This window comes from Hyperolius riggenbachi, chromosome 4 (genome assembly GCF_040937935.1).
Source record: "Hyperolius riggenbachi isolate aHypRig1 chromosome 4, aHypRig1.pri, whole genome shotgun sequence".
Taxonomy (NCBI): Eukaryota; Metazoa; Chordata; class Amphibia; order Anura; family Hyperoliidae; genus Hyperolius; species Hyperolius riggenbachi.
In genome coordinates, this window is record NC_090649.1 from 321,681,638 (window position 1) to 321,703,602 (window position 21,965).

A 21,965-nucleotide genomic window follows, 5' to 3' on the forward strand; every position below is an offset into this window, starting at 1 on the left:
TGATGGGTAATTAGTGGGTGTTTAGAGGAGAGAATAGATGTAAACAATGGATTTGGGAGGTGATCTGATGTCGGATCTGCGGGCGATCTATTGGTGTGGGTGGGTGATCAGATTGCCCGCAAGGGGCAGGTTAGGGGCTGATTGATGGGTGGCAGTGACAGGGGGTGATTGATGGGTGGCAGTGACAGGGGGTGATTGATGGGTGATTGACAGGTAATCAGTGGGTTATTACAGGGGAGAACAGATGTAAATATTGCACGGGCGAATTGATAAGGGGGGGGTCTGAGGGCAATCTGAGCGTGTGGGCAGGTGATTGGGTGCCCGCAAGGGGCAGATTAGGGTCTAATCTGATGGGTAACAGTGACAGGTGGTGATAGGGGGTGATTGATGGGTAATTAGTGGGTGTTTAGAGGAGAGAATAGATGTAAACAATGGATTTGGGAGGTGATCTGATGTCGGATCTGCGGGCGATCTATTGGTGTGGGTGGGTGATCAGATTGCCCGCAAGGGGCAGGTTAGGGGCTGATTGATGGGTGGCAGTGACAGGGGGTGATTGATGGGTGGCAGTGACAGGGGGTGATTGATGGGTGATTGACAGGTAATCAGTGGGTTATTACAGGGGAGAACAGATGTAAATATTGCACGGGCGAATTGATAAGGGGGGGGTCTGAGGGCAATTGAGCGTGTGGGCAGGTGATTGGGTGCCCGCAAGGGGCAGATTAGGGTCTAATCTGATGGGTAACAGTGACAGGTGGTGATAGGGGGTGATTGATGGGTAATTAGTGGGTGTTTAGAGGAGAGAATAGATGTAAACAATGGATTTGGGAGGTGATCTGATGTCGGATCTGCGGGCGATCTATTGGTGTGGGGGGGTGATCAGATTGCCCGCAAGGGGCAGATCAGGGGCTGATTGATGGGTGGCAGTGACAGGGGGTGATTGACGGGTGATTGACAGGTGATTGACAGGTGATTGACAGGTGATTGACAGGTGATCAGGGGGGATAGATGCATACAGTACACGGGGGGGGGGGGTCTGGGGGGGGGTCTGGGGAGAATCTGAGGGGTGGGGGGGTGATCAGGAGGGAGTAGGGGGCAGATTAGGGACTTAAAAAAAAAATAGCGTTGACAGATAGTGACAGGGAGTGATTGATGGGTGATTAGGAGGGTGACTGGGTGCAAACAGTGGTCTAGGGGGTGGGCAGGGGGGGGGTCTGAGGGGTGCTGTGGGCGATCAGGGGGCAGGGGGGGGGAAATCAGTGTGCTTGGGTGCAGACTAGGGTGGCTGCAGCCTGCCCTGGTGGTCCCTCGGACACTGGGACCACCAGGGCAGGAGGCAGCCAGTATAATAGGCTTTGTATACATTACAAAGCCTATTATACACTGTTGCAGCGGCGATCCGGATGCCAGTAACCCGCCGGCGCTTCCGAACGGCCGGCGGGTTACGGCGAACGGGGGGCGGAGCCAGTCCCCGGCGGCTGATCGCGTCACGAATGACGCGATCGCCGCATAGCCACTCCCGCAGCCGCCCCCGCCGATGGGCGTATTGCGGTCGTTTGGGACCGGTCTTTGCCGCCGCCCATCGGCTGGGGGCGGTCGGCAAGTGGTTAAAATTCCTCAGGAGGCGGTGGTGGACTCACCTCCCCGAAGTAGACATGATTCTGTCGATTTTTGTACAAACAAATGTATTTATATACTTCAACATACAATGCAACGCGTTTCGATATGTTTTTATTCTTTTGGCGCCTCTGTTCTCCTTACAATATCAGTTTCCACCCCTGGTGGAGGGGTCGAATCCCTAATCCTAATCCTGAGTGAGGACAGGTCTAATCTCCTCACCTGCCTATACAGTAGTTGCCTATACTGTAACACTGACTTGTGAGTATATCTATCATATACTTTTTCATTTACCCATTTACTCTACTTACTACACTATATTGGGCTCTCGGTGTCCCTTCTTTTTCTTAAGTTTTTATTGAATATGTCAAACTGTTTAACCACTTCCCGACCGCCGTATATACAATTGGCGGCCGGGAAGTGGACCCCGCAAGGACCGCCGTATGTACAAATGGCGGCGGTCCTTGTACGGGCATGGGCGGCGCGATCGCGTCATTCGTGACGCGATCAGCTGCCGGGGACTGGCTCCGCCCACCTCGCGCTGTAGCCCGCCGGCCGTTCGGAAGCGCCGGCGGGTTACTAGCACCCGGATCGCCGCATACAAAGTGTATAATACACTTTGTAGTGTATACAAAGTGTATTATACAGGCTGCCCCCTGCCCTGGTGGTCCCAGTGTCCGAGGGACCACCAGGGCAGGCTGCAGCTACCCTAGTCTGCACTCAAGCACACTGATTCCCCCCCCCTGCCCCATGATCGCCCACAGCACCCCTCAGACCCCCCCCTCCCTGCCCACCCCCCAGACCACTGTGTGCACCCAATCACCCCCCTAATCACCCATCAATCACTCCCTGTCACTATCTGTCAACGCTATTTTTTTTTTTATTCCCTAAACTGCCCCCTGCTCCCTCCTGATCACCCTCCCACACCCCTCAGATTCTCCCCAGACCCCCCCCCCCCCCGTGTACTGTATGCATCTATCCCCCTGATCACCTGTCAATCACCCCCTGTTACTGCCACCCATCAATCAGCCCCTAACCTGCCCCTTGCGGGCAATCTGATCACCCACCCACACCAATAGATCGCCCGCAGATCCGACGTCCGATCACCTTCCAAGTGCCGTGTTTACATTTGTTCTCTACCCTAAACACCCACTAATTACCCATCAATCACCCCCTATCACCACCTGTCGCTGTTACCCATCAGATCAGACCCTAATCTGCCCCTTGCGGGCACCCAATCACTTGCCTACACGCTCAGATTGCCCTCAGACCCCCCCCTTATCAGTTCGCCAGTGCAATATTTACATCTGTTCTTCCCTGTAATAACCCACTGATCACCTGTCAATCACCCATCAATCACCCCCTGTCACTGCCACCCATCAATCACCCCCTGTCACTACCACCCATCAATCAGCCCCTAACCTGCCCCTTGCAGGCAATCTGATCACCCACCCACACCAATAGATCGCCCGCAGATCCGACGTCCGATCACCTCCCAAGTGCATTGTTTACATCTGTTCTCTACCCTAAACACCCACTAATTACCCATCAATCACCCCCTGTCACTGCTACCCATCAGATTAGACCCCTATCTGCCCCTAGGGCACTCAATCACCCGCCCATACCCTCAGAACGCCCTCAGACCCCAGCCCTGATCACCTCGCCAGTGCATTGCTTGCATCTATTCCCCCCTCTAATCACACCTTGAGACACCCATCAATCACCTCCTGTCACCCCCTACCCATCAGATCAGGCCCTAATTTGCCCCGTGTGGGCTCCTGATCACTCGGCCAAACCCTCAGATCCCCCTCAGACCCCCTTCCGATCACCTCCCCAGTGCATTGATTGCATCTATTTTCCCCTCTAACTACCCCCTGAGACACTCATCAATCACCTTCTGTCACCCCCCTAGCACTCCTATCCATCAGATCAGGCCCAATACAACCTGTCATCTAAAACGCCACCCTGCTTATGACCGGTTCCACAAAATTCGCCCCCTCATAGACCACCTGTCATCAAAATTTGCAGATGCGTATACCCTTGAACAGTCATTTTGAGACATTTGGTTTCCAGACTACTCACGGTTTTGCGCCCGTAAAATGCCAGGGCGGTATAGGAACCCCACAAGTGACCCCATTTTAGAAAAAAAACACCTGAAGGTATTCTGTTAGGTGTATGACGAGTTCATAGAAGATTTTATTTTTTGTCAAAAGCTAGCGGAAATTGATTTTTATTGTTTTTTTTTTTCACAAAGTGTCATTTTTCACTAACTTGTAACAACAAATAAAATCTTCTATGAACTTGCCATACACCTAATGGAATACCTTGGGGTGTCTTCTTTCTAAAATGGGGTCACTTGTGGGGTTCCTATACTGCCCTGGCATTTTAGGGGCCCTAAACCGCGAGGAGTAGTCTAGAAAACCAATGCTTCAAAATGACCTGTGAATAGGACGTTGGGCCCCTTAGCGCACCTAGGCTGCAAAAAAGTGTCACACATGTGGTACCGCCGTACTCAGGAAAAGTAGTATAATGTGTTTTGGGGTGTATTTTTACACATACCCATGCTGGGTGGGAGAAATTTTTATGTAAATGGACAATTGTGTGTAAAAAAATCAAACAATTGTCATTTACAGAGATATTTCTCCCACTTAGCATGGGTATGTGTAAAAATACACCCCAAAACGCATTATACTACTTCTCCTGAGTACAGCGGTACCACATGTGTGGCACTTTTTTACACCCTAAGTACGCTAAGGGGCCCAAAGTCCAATGAGTACCTTTAGGATTTCACAGGTCATTTTGCGACATTTGGTTTCAAGACTACTCCTCATGGTTTAGGGCCCCTAAAATGCCAGGGCAGTATAGGAACCCCACAAATGACCCCATTCTAGAAAGAAGACACCCCAAGGTATTCCGTTAGGAGTATGGTGAGTTCATAGAAGATTTTATTTTTTGTCACAAGTTAGTGGAAAATGACGCTTTGTGAAAAAAAACAATTAAAAGCAATTTCCGCTAACTTGTGAAAAAAAAATAAAAACTTCTATGAACTCACCATACTCCTAACGGAATACCTTGGGGTGTCTTCTTTCTAAAATGGGGTCATTAGTGGGGTTCCTATACTGCCCTGGCATTTTAGGGGCCCTAAACCGTGAGGAGTAGTCTTGAAACAAAAACGACCTGTGAAATCCTAAAGGTACTCATTGGACTTTGGGCCCCTTAGCGCAGTTAGGGTGCAAAAAAGTGCCACACATGTGGTATCGCCGTACTCAGGAGAAGTAGTATAATGTGTTTTGGGGTGTATTTTTACACATACCCATGCTGAGTGGGAGAAATCTCTCTGTAAATGGACAATTGTGTGTAAAAAAAAAATCAAACAATTGTCATTTACAGAGATATTTCTCCCACCCAGCATGGGTATGTGTAAAAAAATACACCCCAAAACACATTATACTACTTCTCCTGAGTACGGCAATACCACATGTGTGGCACTTTTTTGCAGCCTAACTGCGCTAAGGGGCCCAAAGTCCAATGAGCACCTTTAGGCTTTACAGGGGTGCTTACAATTTAGCACCCCCCAAAATGTCAGGACAGTAAACACACCCCACAAATGACCCCATTTTGGAAAGTAGTCACTTCAAGGTATTCAGAGAGGGGCATGGTGAGTCTGTGGCAGATTTCATTTTTTTTTTTTCGCAAGTTAGAAGAAATGGAAACCTTTTTTTTTTAGGTTTTTTTTTTTTTGTCACAAAGTGTCATTTTCCGCTTACTTGTGACAAAAAATAATATCTTCTATGAACTCACTATGCCTCTCACTGAATACTTTGGGATGTCTTCTTTCCAAAATGGGGTCATTAGGGGGGTATGTATACTATCCTGGAATTCTAGCCCCTCATGAAATATGACAGGTGGTCAGAAAAGTCAGAGATGCTGGAAAATGGGAAAATTCACTTTTTGCACCAAAGTTTGTAAACGCTATAACTTTTACCGAAACCAATAAATATAGGCTGAATGGGTATTTTTTTTTATCAAAAACATGTTTGTACACAATTTTCGTGCTGCATGTATACAGAAATGTTTCTTTAATTGAAAAATGTCAGCACAGAAAGTTAAAAAAAATCATTTTTTTGACAAAATTCATGTCTTTTTTGATGAATATAATAAAAACGAAAACTCGCAGCAGCAATCAAATAGCACCAAAAGAAAGCTGCATTAGTGACGAGAAAAGGAGCCAAAAATCATTTAGGTGGTAGGTTGTATGAGCGAGCAATAAACCGTGAAAGCTGCAGTGGTCTGAATGGAAAAAAGTGCCTGGTCCTTAAGGGGGGTAAAGCCCACGGTCCTCAAGTGGTTAAGTCAAATTGTATTGTCACCTTTTTGCTAGCCATACAGTATCATCGCTATGGATGATGCTGGTGCTATATAAATCAATAATAATAATATTACATTTGTAGTACATCAGATAAATAATTGATCTATCCCTGAAATTGATTGACCTGCTTTACCGCTTTGCACAACTAAATCAGTTACTTTTTAATATATTTTAAAGGCAACATTTTTATGGAATATAATGTATTAAAAACAAAAATTGGTGTATGGTCAGCTTTACTCACCCACAATCTATAGATCTCATCCTATACTACTATACTAGATCCCTCCCTCCAACCATCATCCAAGTTCTGTGCCTACCCACATGTCGAACAGTCTCAGTCATCTGTCTGCCCTACCTTTTTTCCACTCTCTGACCTGTGCTGTGCCCAAAACACACCTAATTGTTGGTCCTTATAAAGCTTGGCTAACATTTTTATCGTAGCGTAATGAACACAGTAGGCCCTTTTTGGTACTCAAGGTAAACCAGAGACGTAGATTAAGAAAGATTTGATACCTCTAGCCCTATAAGCACGCAAGTCCCTTGCCGTCCTCCCGTGGTCTGCCGTTCAGCTGCAATCAGCCCCGTAACTGGTTCAGTCGCATCAGTTGGGGTGTTCTGCGCATGTGCGGGTGGAGACCCAGACTGGCGCGACTGAGCCAGTTACCGGGGCTGATTGCGGCTGAATGGCAGACAGCAGGAGGACGGCGAGAGACTCACACATACTTATGATGCTGGAGGAAGCCCCAAGGTAAGTGTCAAATTTTTCTTAATCTACGTCTCTGGCTTACTTTAAACATTGTTGAAATTGTATAAATATTTACCCGTGTACATGTGAAAGTCTTGATGGAAGTCGTGGAAAAATGAAAATCATGAATAGATAATTGAAAAAAGAACTTGTAGCTGCCTTTTGTAAGTAAGCACTGTTAAAGCAATCAGTATTTCTAGTAGAGGGCCTCTGTAGTTAAAGAGAACCCGAGGTGGGATTTAATTATGTTACTGGGACACAGAGGCTGGCTGTGCACACTAAGACCAGCCTCCGTTGCCCCATGGTGTGCCTCCATGTCCCCTGCACGCCGCTATACCCCCGCAGTGCTGGCGACACGCAGCGTGTCGCCAGCACAATGTTTACCTAAGCGCTGTCTGTCAGCGCCGCTCCACCACCTCCTCCACATCGGTGCTACCCGCCCGTGTCCCTTCCCTCCCGCTGATAGGAGGGAAGTGACGCGGGCGGGTAGCGCTGATGCGGAGGAGGCGGGGGAGCGGCGCTGACTGACAGCGCATAGGTAAACATTGTGCTGCGACACGCTGCGTGTCGGGGGGTGTAGCGGCGCGCAGGGGGGACATGGAGGCACACCATGGGGCAACGGAGGCTGGTCTTAGTGTGCACAACCAGTCTCTGTGCCCCAGTAACATAATTAAATCCCACCTCAGGTTCTCTTTAATAATTTTGCTGTATAAGCAATAGGTAATCTAAAAAGGTGTGACTGCTTTTTGGTATCTAATTATCACAGTAATTTGTTAACTTGGTTTTAAATTATAGTAAATCCCACATTATAAATATCCACATGAGGTTAGTATTCTAAATGAATCTGTCTCTTTTTTTGAAGTACCATAAAGAAGTAGTCCGCTTGATGTCTGGAGAATTCAGGCAGAAAATTGGTGACAAATATATTAGTTTTGCCAGAAAGTGGATGAACTATGTGCTGACAAAATGTGAAAGTGGCCGTGGCACCAGACCAAGGTAAAGTATATAATAAGCCTGCTGCATGGTGATTAAAGCTAAGCTTCTGGTAGAGGGCCAAATACACAGTTGTAATAAAGTTTATATGAACTGTTATACCTGCCAAAATGATTAAATTCTTCCTAGCTAGTAATGTGATTTAGACAGACAGCCAAATCGTTATATCTGATTGACACACATTTGTGTGCCTTTCCTATTAGGGAGAGACCGTAATCATTTCTGTTGATGTGTTTGCACATAAAAACAAGATATGTAGCTGCTTGCAATGTATAGAGAAAGTCTGCAGCATGTTGCCTATTCTACAGCCTTTTAAAGAGGCACTGTAGTGACATATAGTACAATGCAGTAAATTATTCAGGATACCCACATTTGCAGTAATTAACCTGGTTTCAGCATAAGAAACACTTCCTGTATCTGTATATTTCTGTATATGTAACAACAGCCCAGTGATGCAGCCAGCACTTGTCATCATGTGCAGGCATTTTGAAAATGACTTCTGTATATAATGGTAACCTAATACAACTGTGGAAATTCATTCTTCTGTTTAGGTGGGCAACTCAAGGATTTGACTATCTTCAAGCCATAGAGCCAGCATTCATTTCAGCCCTTCCTGAGGATGACTTTCTGGTAAGGCATTTTGTACTTAAATGCAACAAAAATGCATTATCTTTATTACTTATTTTAATTGAGGGCCAAAATTTGTGTAAGTGTGATTCTTCTTGATGTACCAGCAAAAAAATTCTGTTACATTTTTATTATCAGTAAAAAAAAAAAAAAAAGGAATCTGAGCAATTTTCAGGGGTTCCTCATACAATATATATATATCTATATCTCGCTGAAGATAAGTAAACTTTTTTTACACCCAAATTTAGGGTGTTAAGTGAGGGAGTTGGCACATTCGCAGGGTGTTCATTGGAACAAAAGCAGGTGGAAGCATAACTACCTATACTCACTCCAGCTTGCATCCTCGTGTTTTCCCAAGCAGCTTCTGAACTGTGAACTCTAGTGGTCAGTTCAGAAGCGGTCAGGGAGATTTGGGGTCTGAAGCTGGAGCCAAAAGTAAGTACAGATTAATGCCTAGATATATTGATTTCTTTGACCGTAGCTCATCAAGGAGCGTCTGCGTTAACATAAACAAGCTTGACAACTTGGTACCTAAGCAGATTTAAGAAAATATTTGTGCTTGAAGTGGGGGTTTAATTATATATTACAGCTTTATGCCAAGCGATAGATTGCTGTTTATCAGCACCAGTTTTAGTGAGCACTGTATTTTTCTTATAGAGCCTGCAAGCCCTTATGAATGAATGCATTGGTCATGTTATTGGAAAACCTCATAGTCCCGTGACAGGTTTGTACCTCGGTAAGAGCAACAACTTTTTTTTTCTATTTTTTTTAAGTGTACAGTTGAAAGTTTCAACTTAGGTCTTATCAAATGATTGTGAGGCTTTCTAGAGCCACTCTCTTTTTTGCCTAAAGTGTATGTGTTGGCAGACTGGTGAGCCTCACAATATTTTGCATGGAAGATGCTAACAGAGTGATTCAGCTGTCGCTCAGACTGTTGCATTGCCGCTGTTTTGGGTCCTTTTACACTTGATGCTATGTAGCGAAATGGGTGCCGCATCATCCTTCAGTCATGTATACTCTGCTGGACAGGAAGTAGTACATCATCAGAAAATCTGCACATGCGCACTGCACCACAAACGCAAAAAATAAATAAATAATAATGTGCACGTTACCATTCACTTCCATTGCATCACAGAAAGTGTGTCGTGTCATGTTCCATTTTCTTTAATGTCCATTGCAGTAACGTGTATTAGAAGGAAGAGGCACAATGTGGTAAGTGTAAAGGGACCTCAATTTCCATTACTGGTAACTTCGTTTGGACAATTTTTATGGGTGTGAAGTTTCTTGAGTTAAGGGCTCCTGTACACTTTACTCCATTGGGATCTATTTTAAAAATGCATCCCACATAGGCTTAGTGGAACCATTCACATCTATTGGTGGCGCTTGGTGTGCTGTATTCCATTTTTGGTAAAACTGAATGCATTTTGCTTTCCATTAATAGCTGAAGAGGAAATAAGGCATATGTAAGGCATATAAAGTACTTGCAAATGCAGTGCTGTAGTGTGAAAAAAGCCTTACATAATTAGAATTTGCTTACTTTCTTAGCTTGACAGGTGAACTCTGATTATGATAAAAATTAGAACTGGGACGAATCCCATAGTTTCTCAAAACTGGTTTCAAATCCTGGAAGGTCCTGGAATCTCAGAGCTCCTGCAGCAGCTTATCAGGCAGCAGGTCATCTCTCTCTTTAGCTCTCTTTGGGTCACTCCAGGAGGCGGGGACGCACTTTGCAGGTCAGAGGCTGTCACTTCCGACTCTACTCAGGATTCGTCAAATTCCAGTGCTAGTGGGCAAAAGTTGGGTAGGATTTGAATCTTCAAATCCTGAATGTTTGCAAACATTTCTGAGATTCACCAGATTTGTCATCGCATCTCTATTAAGATCTAGCTGCTATATTTGAAGTTACTGCAATTGCAAATACTTCATGTTCTAATCCACCAACAAGTGCAAGTCTGCAGAGGCTGAAAGATTCACAAGCTCATCCAACAAGAATACACAAAATATGGAAGAAATTTAAAATTACTGGATGACTGCTCTCTTAAAGAACAACTGTAGTGAGAGGTATATGGAGGCTGCCATATTTATTTCCTTTTAAGCAATACCAGTTACCTGGCTATCCTGCTTATCCTCTGCCCATAATACTTTTAGCCATATACCCTGAACAAGCATGCAGCAGATCAGGGCTGCTGGAGAGATATGCAAACAGCGCACTTCTCTTACGCTAGACTGGCTCTGACTGATGGAAGTGTGGGGACCTGGTACCAGTGCTGCAGACATCGGAGGGCGGCACGTGGGAGCGATCCAGGCGGATGGGGCTGGAGGAAGCCCCAGGTATGTATAAAATCTTTTTATTTTTGAGCTCTGGTACACTTTAACTCTATGATTTAGTTTACACATTCATTGAAAAGTACTGGTTACAAAGATAACACCAATGCCTTAAAAGCACTTCTAAAGGTTTTGCTCTCCATGCATTCTTCCTCCTCTATAAGAGCAATAGCGGTAAGGGCGTGGAATATTGAAAAAAACAAAACATAAACTTAATAGTGTACTTCTGTCCTTTAAATTACCATGGTCATGTGACTGCATAAATGCTGTGCCAGACTTTATTTATTAAAATGAAAAATGTAAAATAAAAACAGCAAAATGCTTGCTGTGGATGCAGTTTCACAACTTCTAACTCATTAACATTCCATCAGCCATTGCTGTGGTCCAATATGACCCAGGTAAATGTCAGAGCTACATGAATAGTTAATGATAGGTAATATTTACCAGTATTAATCACAGCAGTTGGACTCTTAGAAACCTTGCTTTAAATCCTGTGACAATGTAACAAAGAATGAACTTCCAGAAGGACTTGTGGATTGGTTGAAGAACCATTTCCGTATATATAAATGTAATCCAGTTTAATTGCGGGTTTTTATTTGGGTTTTTTCCGTAATAGAAATAAAAGTAGAGCAACCGTTGAAAATGCGTATGTAAAAAGCAGTGCCTTTTCAGCTGTGCTACAGCCTAGCTTAGCCTTGTGTGTTGGGGATATGAATAGAAGATGATTGTGGTCACTGTGTTGCCATGGCAGTGACGCAAAATAAGTTTTACTGGCAACAAGAGCTTCTTTCATTACTGCCTTTTAACTACTTTGTAATGCATTTAGCACAGCTGCATTTCTAGCATAGAGATATACAAACAATGGATTGAGACATATTAGTGTAAAGTGAAGCTATTGTGTCACTCTCCAGAGCATGATTACTTGCAGTTATGGCCACATTTTATTAATCAGTATTTTCACATCCTTCGTGGCAGAGCATAGCTGGCTGAAGGGATTTTGTTTATTTTTTTGGACGTAAAGCTTTTTCTCCCAGGGACCCAGCAGTGGCAGCCTGAAGGATTAAGCTATCCATCTATCAGTTATTTTTATATTTGGCCTCTGGCGTTCTGCTTTATAGGAGAAGTACACTTATGAACATTATATAATAAAGAATATTAGCTGTAAGTAAGGCCTAGTACAGTCTGAAAAGCTTTAGCTGTTGTCCTTGTTAATTTAGAATAAAGAAGAGTCCTGTTTATTCACTATTATTTGTAAATGTAGACATTCAATAATACTTTAAACGTTACTGTCCATTGACGTGGTTGTTTTGATAAAAAACAAATCTAGTGCCCGAAATATGGCATTAATCATGAAATTAAGTGCACCTGAGAAGATGAAAATAAAAAAATCTATATATACATACTTTGGGGCTGCCTCCATCCCCCTTCAGGCTAATCGGTCCCTCGTCATCCTCCTCTCCTGCCTGGATCTTCTGATTCGGCCAGTTGGCACAGTCCGGCCGCACATGCTCACCCGTCGCACACCCGCAGCTGGGAGCGTTTTGTGCCTGTGCAGTAGTACTATGCAGGCGCAGAATGCTTCCAGTGATGAGACATGCGGACGGGCTATGCATGCGCACTACACCTCGACTGCCTTGAAGTACCAGGACCCATAGCAGAAGATCCAGGTAGTGGAGGAGGAGGACGGTGAGGGACCGATTAGTCTGAAGGGGACTGGAGGAAATACCAAGTATGTATAATTTTTTTTTTTTTATCGTCATCTCAGGTTTACTTTAAGCAGATTGGAAGAGATTTTGAAATATTCCTGTGAAGTTTAATTGCTTTACTTTTTTTTTTCTCCCTTGCAAAGTATTTCAATGTGCTGTTATTTTGTTTTCCTAGTTCAACATCGCAATAGTCCCAGACCTGTGAAGGTGCCTCGATGTCACAGTGACCCACCGAATCCTCACCTCAGTACTCCTACACCAGATGGCTTCAGGTATATAACTTAGGACATTTGTAAGACTAAAATTAGACAATTGAGAGCCCCTAATAGTGTAATATTCAACATATGAATATTACATAAGACAATGTCCGATATTAAATGTAGTGAAATGATGCTCACAAAGGTTGTTTTACCACCAAGTTGGGAGATTAGACCCGACCCCACTCTCTCTGTAGATGTTGAAAAACAAAAAGCGGTAAAACCCCTCCACCAAGGGTGGACTAATGGTAGTTAAATCACTGGAAACCGAGGCCCCAAAGTAGAATAAAATATGCTTATAATCGTTTACAAAGAGAGATAGTGGTGTACTTACCTCCCCAACAATGACTCAGGAAAGTTGAGATTCTGCACAAATAAAACTTAAGGGAAAGATTGTCAGCCACAAAATCAAGTTCCATTTTTCCACTGTTCTGTGTTTATTATGCAGCCTACAACCTTACCCTGAATTGCAAGCACTCCAATCTAATTAGAAATGTTTCTCCTGTAAAAAATCTTAGCTCAGTCAGCCTGGCTCTATTTGGTACATTGCCAACAAGAAGGAAGCTTGTCATCACCTCTCCCGCATTCCTGCTACTCACTGATTGGTTGAGGGCAGTTTAGTGAGCTGCTGAAATATGATCTATGCTGTGCTCACATGTGTTTTCAAAGCAAGCTACAAATGACAGTGCAGTTTCTACAGGCAATAAAAGGAGCAACTTTTCTGAGCTCAAAGCCAAAAATAGCGCCTCCATGGACGTGTTTTGGGTGTCGTGAACGTGGCCTAGCACACGTTTTTTTTTTTTTTTTAACAGACGGGCCTTTTTACTAGATATACATACTTTTATAGAAACTGAAGCATTGCCTAACTGAATGGAACATATGATAAAGGCTCTTCATGGAAATTGTGTAGTATAAATTTAGATCTGCATTGGTTATTTTACTTTTGTGGTGCTGTGTAAATTAACCACTCATTCTTAGTCATCTCATTCTAAATGCATTGCTAGAAATTAATAGTTTATAGACAAAATTTCAACAGTTTGGGATTAGCATCATCCTTGTAGTTTAGCATTATAGTTTATATGCGCCTAATCCTCAGAATCCTTAAAGGGGAAACCAAAATAATAGCCTTAATACACACATTACTCTGAGAAAATTGGTTAAATAGGGCAAGACCATTGTAGTTGTTCTTTCCGACCAGGGTACTTCTATCAGACTGCAGAACTTTAATATTGCATCCCTGTTTGACTGTTCCAACTGACAGCAATGTCTTTAGCCTCTTGGAAACAAATGATTCATCTTCAAGAGACTTTGTAACAAAAAAAATGCCCCTGGGGAGTACATAGTTCTGCCAAATAGAATTGCTGGTTTAGTCTGCATTACTAAAACCTGGTACACAGTTTAAATGGTAGCAGGAAAAAAGGACGCTGGCTGAGGGTGGACAAAAAGGGTGCCGCCATAGACTCTAATGCAATTATTGTTAATACGGCGATAAAAGCAGAAAAAAGGGCACCGCGATAAGTATCGTTAACAACATTAGAACATCAAAGTTTTTGAAGTATGTTATCATTTTATAAGCTTGCAATGTTATAGTTTTTATCAAATTATTTAGTTTGTATGTACAGATTTTACATTATCAAAGATATTATGGTTTCTATGTGTAAAAGGGTGTTTCTGCAGAGGGAGTGGTTAGGGTTAGGCACCACCAGGGGAGTGGTTAGTTTTCGGCACTATCAGGGGGGTGGTTAGGCACCACCTGGGGGTGGTTAGGGTTAGGTGCCACCAGGGAAGTGGTTAGTTTTACACACCACCAGGGGAGAGTTCTATTTGAAAGTAGGGTTGGGTTAAGCTGTATTGTTGAATTACGTAATGATTTTTAACGTTAATATCTTTTCGTTATTTCCTGGCTGTTTTTACAACGGTATTTATTGTTAACCAAGTTTGACAACGATGCTTATCGTTATCAGATTTCGTTATTCACCGGCGCTATTTCATTATCCAGCTGAATGTGTTTAAATGTCTGTTGCCCAAAACTATCTTAACAGATGCTTTGTGTGGCAGTTTGTGAATGAGTGTTAAGTTGGCCATTAACGATACAATTCTCAGGGTTCAATTCAGAGGGTTGATCATACAATTTGATTGTAGTATTGTGCGGAAACGATTAGGCCTACTAATTGAGGGAAAGAGGATATCCAATTTGATCAGATTAATGGAATCATTCTGAAACCCGTGAGCCCGAACTATCATTATCGATCGATATTATGATCAAGCCATATCATTAATGGGCACCTTTACAAAGATGCACTGCTTGGATGTTGGCCAAAGAACATGTCCTGCTCTATACAGAGAGAAAGGGGGAATGGTGCTTCAGTGGCTTCATCCTGTGAGAATGTCCTGTCAAGTTCCTGCAGAACTTATCAGACATTGATTAAGTAAACCGTTCTGGTGGATCACTAAAAAGGAGTCCAACAACATTTATATCAGGAGTGATGAATTTTGCCAACAAAATTCTAAACTGTACCAAGTCCAGGCGCGTCCTGAGCTATTGTCAACCCTTCACAACTACCAATCGCATCCCTGTTTACCCCGCTTCCATTGATTGCTAATGTATGAAGCTCAATCCACAAGTTAAGGATATGCAAGTAACCTCTGAGGATTTGTTAAATACACGTTATGAGGCATAAAGAGAATTGTGTAGACTGGAGAAGTCAGTGGTGAAGCTACAGATGCAGTGCTATGACTCTGCTCTCTTCTGCTTCAATAAGAGGCTAGGGAAATGAGCTGGATCAGGAAACTCATACAGCAATTTGCACAAGATTTCAGGATATATAGAAACATTTTTTTTTGGAACAGCTTAATTGTATCAGTTAAATCCGGCTACACAGAAAGCAATACGCTGGCATCCCGAAAATGTATACTTTCCTATTTCTCTGACTGGAGGTGCAATAATTTATTCTGTGTCTTCCCACTTACTGTGTGCTGTGCCAAGGATTACTGTGTGATTCAATGTAAGGGGAGTGGTAACACCAAAAATTTATTTTGCTTTGTTGTTAATTTAAACTAGTGTGAGTGAGAACTGGTATGACTAATGGAGTTAGGCTGTCTGTACTCAGCTGCTGTATAATTAGATGAGAAGCATGGAGGCGAAGGGGTGTAGTCTGCAGATAATAGGTCAGTGAGAACATATAACTGGACCTACCAGCTGCAGGTAACTATTTAATATTATCCAGCAGTGTTCATAGAAACAGAGGAATGGAGTTTTTTTTCATCTCAGACTGATATTCGTAAAGAAAATTGAAGCTCCTCTGAAAAAAAGCACATGGGATTTTAGCAATCACGTCAAGCATTTTTTTTCTGCATTTAACAGTTGGTGAAAACAGCAGATGTTGTGAATACCAATTTAAGTACAGTAAATACTCTAGTATAAACAGAGAATTTCTTTGGTCTTAAAATGCCCTAGAGAAAAATCTTGGTTTATACTCAGGTCAACATCTAGTGACATGGGGAGGGGTTTCCTCCCTCCCTCTCCTAGTGCCCACCTCTCTACACACATCCTCTCTAGCAAAGTATTAGCAGCAGACATGCTTGAAGAACACGTAATTCAGCGCTTGATGACACTGCTGGGTCTCACATGCTATCTGTCCTCCAGCGCCCCAACTCGCTCTCTGCCTTCTGGTTCTCAAACTACTGTATGAAGCGAGTTATGGCGCATAGGAGATCCTGCAGTATTGTTGAAACTCGGGGAAAAAACTGGTTAAGACTTTGCCAATAAAGACCACCTCTGTCAAAAGTCAAGTACGTATACAGCAGCCCCCCGATGACTCGTCCAGATCATCCTGGCTCATCTATTTAGCTGATCGCTGGCCGCAAGCATTGTTCTCCCCACTCAACCAGCTCCATCCCTCCACCCCACCCATAGCAACAGAACACATCACTACACTGCATTTCACCACTCATCTGGCTCCTGCATCTCGTCACTCCCACGACACCCCTTCGGCCCTCCGCCCCATGCATAGTAGCAGAACAAATCACTAGCCTGCAGGCTAGCCTTATGCCTCTACTGCCTTGACCCAGCAATGTTGCCTGAGGGATCGGGTTCCGCCCTCCCCCCCCCCCCCCCCCCCCCGGGCGGCATGCCTTTTATGTGTGTACTAGGCAAAGAGTTGTGGTGAGCAGCAAAAAGTGCCAAGGATGTTCTCCATCATTTCCTGCAGCGTTGTTACTTTATAAGGGGAGTAGAGACCTCTTTGACTTGGAGGAAACCTCAATGCTGGTGAAAAGGATTAGTATAGAATGCTTTTACATGCAAACTATATTGGTAGCGAATATCCTCTATTTAGTGCAACTGAATACAACTTGCATTCAAGTTTTTTGTTTTTTTATCATTAGAGTTCCAGATTGTTGCAAGTGTCTGTGTACAGAGAATTAATGATTGCTTATTGACCACTCCCCTCAGCACATCCATTCCCATTTAAAGTGTACCTGAGACAAAGGAATTAAACGTTTTATACATACCTGGGTCTGCCTCCAACCCCCTCTGCACCAATTGCTCTCTTCCCGGTTTCCTCAGCCGCCTGTAGCCTCCACAATCCGGCCCGGAAAATCGACCAGTTGGCGCAGTGCGGGCAAGCGCGCTCCCCAGTCTCACTCCCACGGTCGTAAGTGCCTGATAGGCCGCCACAAAGTCGACCGCTCTTTAACGTCGGACTTCCGCTGCGACGCAGCGGCAAAACTAATTTACAGGGGCACTATGGCGAAAGATTGTAAAATTCAAAAATATGTGCAAACAGACAAATAGAAAGTACATGTTTTACAGAGTAAAATGAGCCATAAATTACTTTTCTCCTATATTGCTGTTGCTTACAGTAGGTAGTAGAAATCTGACACGAGCGACAGGTTTTGGACTAGTCCATCTTTTCATAGGGGATTCTCAGCAAGACTTTTATTCTTTATAAAGATATTCCCTAAAAAGGATTTAACCATTTCAGCCCGCTGGGATTTTTCACCTTATAAATCAAGCAATTTTCACCTCCCATTCATTCGCTAATAACTTTATCACTACTTATCACAATTTATTGATCTATATCTCTTTTTTTCCACCACTAATTAAATTTTGTCCCTATCACAATGTATGGCGCCAATATTTTATTTGGAAATTATGGTGCATTTTTTCCGTTTTGCGTCCATCACTATTTACAATCTTATAATTTTAAAAAAAGTTCATAGTATACCCCCTTAAAATGCATATTTAAAAAGTTCAGACCCTTAGGTAACTATTTATGTTTGTTTGTTTTTTTTTTAATTGTAATTTTTTTTTCCATAAAATTTTTTATTTGAGTAATATTTTGGTGTGGGAAATAAACTGTAAATTTTTTATGTTATTATATGTGTAAATTGTAATGTAAAAAATATGTAGATGTAGTTTTACTATTTGGCCACAAGATGGCCACCTTGATTTTTTTTTTCCCCTCCTTGTGCTTCTCGCTAAGTGGTAGTACAAGGGGGATGCGGACATTTTTCCAGGCAGAAAAACTGAAGCCGCTTGTAAGAGCGCTTCGGTTTTTCTGCCGGGGAGACGGATCGGCTCACTGATCCCAGGGCTACCGGGGACACCACAGGGGCACAAGGGCGCGCCAGCGATCGCGCGCGGGAGTGCGCTGAAGTGCGGCACCGCAGCAGAGCAGCCGCCCGGACGTGAGCTTCACATCCGGGCCGCAGAAATCGTTGATGCTGGCCAGTTTCCCTGCTTGCTACACAGTTTTTTGACAGTTGAACAGAGCAACTACCATTCATTAAAGGATACCACAACTGACATGTGGCATAATGAGATAGATATGGGTATATACAGTGCCTAGCACACAAATAACTATGCTGTGTTCCTTTTTTTCTTTCTCTGCCTGAAAGAGGTAAATATCAGGTATGTAAGTGGCTGACTCAGTCCTGACTCAGACAGGAAGTGACTACAGTGTGACCCTCACTGATAAGAATTTCCCCCTTTTTTGTCTTTCTTGCTCTCAGAAGCCATTTTCTTCTAGGAAAGTGTTTTATAGTTGGAATTTCTTATCAGTGAAGGTCACACTGTAGTCACTTCCTGTCTGAGTCAGGACCGAGTCAGCCACTTACATACCTGATATTTACCTCTTTCAGGCAGAGAAAGAAAAAAAGGAAGACAGCATAGTTATTTGTGTGCTAGGCACTGTACATACCCATGTCTATCTCATTATGCCACATGTCAGTTGTGGTATCCTTTAAGTGCTTTTGAAAATAAATAAATCCCCGAGAATCCCCTATGAAGAGATGAACTAGTCCAAAACGTGTCGCTTCTGTCAGATTTCTACTACAGCAACATAGGAGAAAAGTAATTTATGGCTCATTTTACTCTGGAAAAAAGTACTTCTTATATATATTTGCACATATTTTTAATTTAACACTTTTTTGCCATAGTGCCCCTTTAAAGGAATTATCAGGGGGGGGGGGGGGAAAGGTTTCACTTACCTGAGGTAAAAAAAAAACAAAAAACTTTTGGACTCTGAGAAATGGCGTGACAACATCTTGAGATTTTATTGTGGTTTTTGTTCCCCTTTAGTTATTTTTGCACTTCTAAAATATTCTGGAAGACATAGCTTGTTTCCACCAACATTCTCTCATGTGTATCTCTTTATCTTTAGGGCTTTGACTAAATATCACTCTGTTGAAAATGTGAAAGGTTTCTATTATTTGACCACTGGAACGTGCTTTTGATATTTTTCTTCTTATCACAGCAGCCGCATTGTTACTTGTGATGTGAAGATACAATCCAATACAGCTGCCAGTCGCCCAACACCAATTGGTAGTGACTCAGTTCTACAAAAAGCCTTCAGCAATGCAAACGATAACAGGTAGTGCCACCCTGTCAGGCAATGTGCTACTGCATAGTCTACAGGTGTCATCTGCTTGGCGTTCATCAACTTGCCTTAAATGCTTTCGCGTTCACCTTGGTCCTAAATCAGTTATAAATGTTTTGGGTGTTTCTTCTGTGTCTCATCAAGTGTTTGTTGGATCCTCATATCACTACCTCAGAACATTACTGTAACCAGACTCTGTAAATAATGAATGTACTGCTTTCTGAGGGCCAAAGCACATGCTTGTATTTCACAAATAAGTAAAGCACCCGTGTTACTCTCAATTGCAGCTCTGGCACCATTCAATTATATGGAATGGGGTAGTGCTACATTCCGCTGTGCAGTCCATAACTGTGCCCATTAGACAGTGCTGTATGTCTGATATCCTTGGGAATTGCACAGTGAGACATGTTGCTGACAACATGACCGTGTGCTTAGGCTTTTAAAGAATTTTCACCTCCTTTGGTGGTAGTCCCGAACTAGGTTCAGGATGAAGAAAAGATGCTGTTAGCGGTAATCCCAAGCCTGACTCAGGGTAGCCGCTGGGAGATATATACAGACTGTGTGCACAGCGGTTGTTATACTCCATCTCCCCCAGGATCTGGACACTCGGAAACCGTCTTCTTTGGGTCCTCTGAGGCTCTCAATCCCTCGGGTTAGATCGCAGTTTGTCATATGACAGACAGTGACCCTATGGTGGGGTAGTGCACCACCTGGAGGACAGGAGGAAGCAATACAGTGCTGGATCCCTGGGAGGTGAGTATTGTGCAGGGGCTACTGCAGATCTTAGTGCAAGATCATTTTTTTTCAGAATGAAAAAGAATCATACTGTACCTCCAAGGAGGTTGACATCGTTAATGAAATGTCGTCCATTTGTTTAGCAATCTACCCCACAGTATAAGGAGAAATTTGATTTTTACATTTGAAATTATTTTTTGTCCTCTGAGGTGACATCTCCCCAATAAAATTGTTTGCCTATTATAGCAGTCCTCTTTCCTACAAGAGTCTGTCTGTCTCCCACTCAAGACAGATTTGATATTGAGGCTTACAAAGTCTTGCATGTTTTTGGACTTTACACTATTTACTAAAACTAAGCTAAATTTTGAAAAAAATTAAGCTACAAGAAATCATGAAGGGTAACCAATTTGCATAGCGTTCCACAATAAACTGCCCTGCTCCTGCTCATACATCTGTATAAAATACACTGCAGAATATTCACCATTCAAGATAATTAATTCGGACACAAATAACTTTTCAAAACATTTTGGCTTGTCGTTATTATCAAACAGATACAGAGTACCTGTCATCTTACAATATCCACATTTTCAAAGTATAAATCACTCACATTAAAAAAAAAATTGAATATTTGAACAGTTGCAAGAAAACGGTAGTGCCATAGCAGTCACAGAGCAACAAAAGACTGCTATTAGATAAAGCATGAAGACAGAACATGGGTAACAAAGTAACATCAAGAACATAAGAAACATGCCACATATGCCAACATCTAAAGGTGGCCATACACTGGTCGATTTGCCATCAGATTCGACCAACAGATAGATCCCTCTCTGATCGAATCTGATCAGAGAGGGATCGTATGGCCACCTTTACTGCAAACAGATTGTGAATCGATTTCAGCCTGAAACCGATCACAATGTGTGGAGCTGCCGCTGCTGCCACCCCCCTCCCCCACCCCCCTCTGCATACATTACCTGTTCCGGCTGGCGCGAGTCCCCGCTGCCTTCTTCTCCGCTCCGGCTACTGAACTTCCTGTCCAGAGCTGTGTAGCTCTGGAGCCCGAAGCAGAAAAGAAACGGTCTGGAGCCCGAAGCGGAGAAGAAAATCAGGGGACTCGCACCGGCTGGAGCAGGTAATGTATTACCGCTGTATTGCGTCGGTCGTCGGGCATTCGAACGCACTTATTTATCAGTAACTCTGACACTGATTATATATCTGCCCTCCTTCTATACCTAGTAAATTACATGACTCCTAATCAAGAGAATTTCTGTTAGGATTAAGTAGTGAATATTTGGTTTCAGAGTTCCTATTTTGACATAAACCTATTTATTGAACCATTTAGGGAAAATGAAAACTGGTGTTCACTATCTGAGTAAATCCAGCAATTGTGACACAGCTATAGTCTCTACATTGCCTGACTGTAGCTAATTTAAAGTACAGCTGAAGTGAGAAGATGTGGGCTGTGATATTTATTTCCTTTTTAGAGGACCTCTGTTGCGAAAAACTTAAAATTTACGTTTCTTCCAGAGTAAAATGAGCAATAAATTACTTTTCTTCTATGCTGCTGTCACTTACAGTAAGTAGTAGAAATCTGACATTACCGACAGATTTTGGATTAGCCCATCTTCTCATGGTCGGTTCTCGGGGTTTTATTTATTTTTAAAAGCACTTAGTGAATGGCAGTTGCTCCGTCCAACTTGCCAAAAAAGTGTGCAG

The 21,965-nt window shown here is 43.1% G+C and overlaps 1 protein-coding gene across 7 annotated transcripts in view; it reads left to right on the forward strand.

Moving 5' to 3' along the window:
• MAP3K4 (mitogen-activated protein kinase kinase kinase 4) overlaps window positions 1-21,965 on the forward strand; it is a 222,110-nt gene that overhangs the window by 150,691 nt on the left and 49,454 nt on the right. For 6 of the 7 annotated variants that reach the window (XM_068231736.1, XM_068231739.1, XM_068231735.1 and 3 more), the window contains 5 exons: window positions 7,591-7,724; window positions 8,273-8,351; window positions 9,006-9,084; window positions 12,555-12,651; window positions 19,395-19,511. In XM_068231736.1, coding sequence (XP_068087837.1) covers window positions 7,591-7,724; window positions 8,273-8,351; window positions 9,006-9,084; window positions 12,555-12,651; window positions 19,395-19,511 — 506 coding nt within the window. The remainder of the gene's footprint in view (window positions 1-7,590; window positions 7,725-8,272; window positions 8,352-9,005; window positions 9,085-12,554; window positions 12,652-19,394; window positions 19,512-21,965) is intronic. The other variant, XM_068231740.1, reaches the window with a different exon arrangement.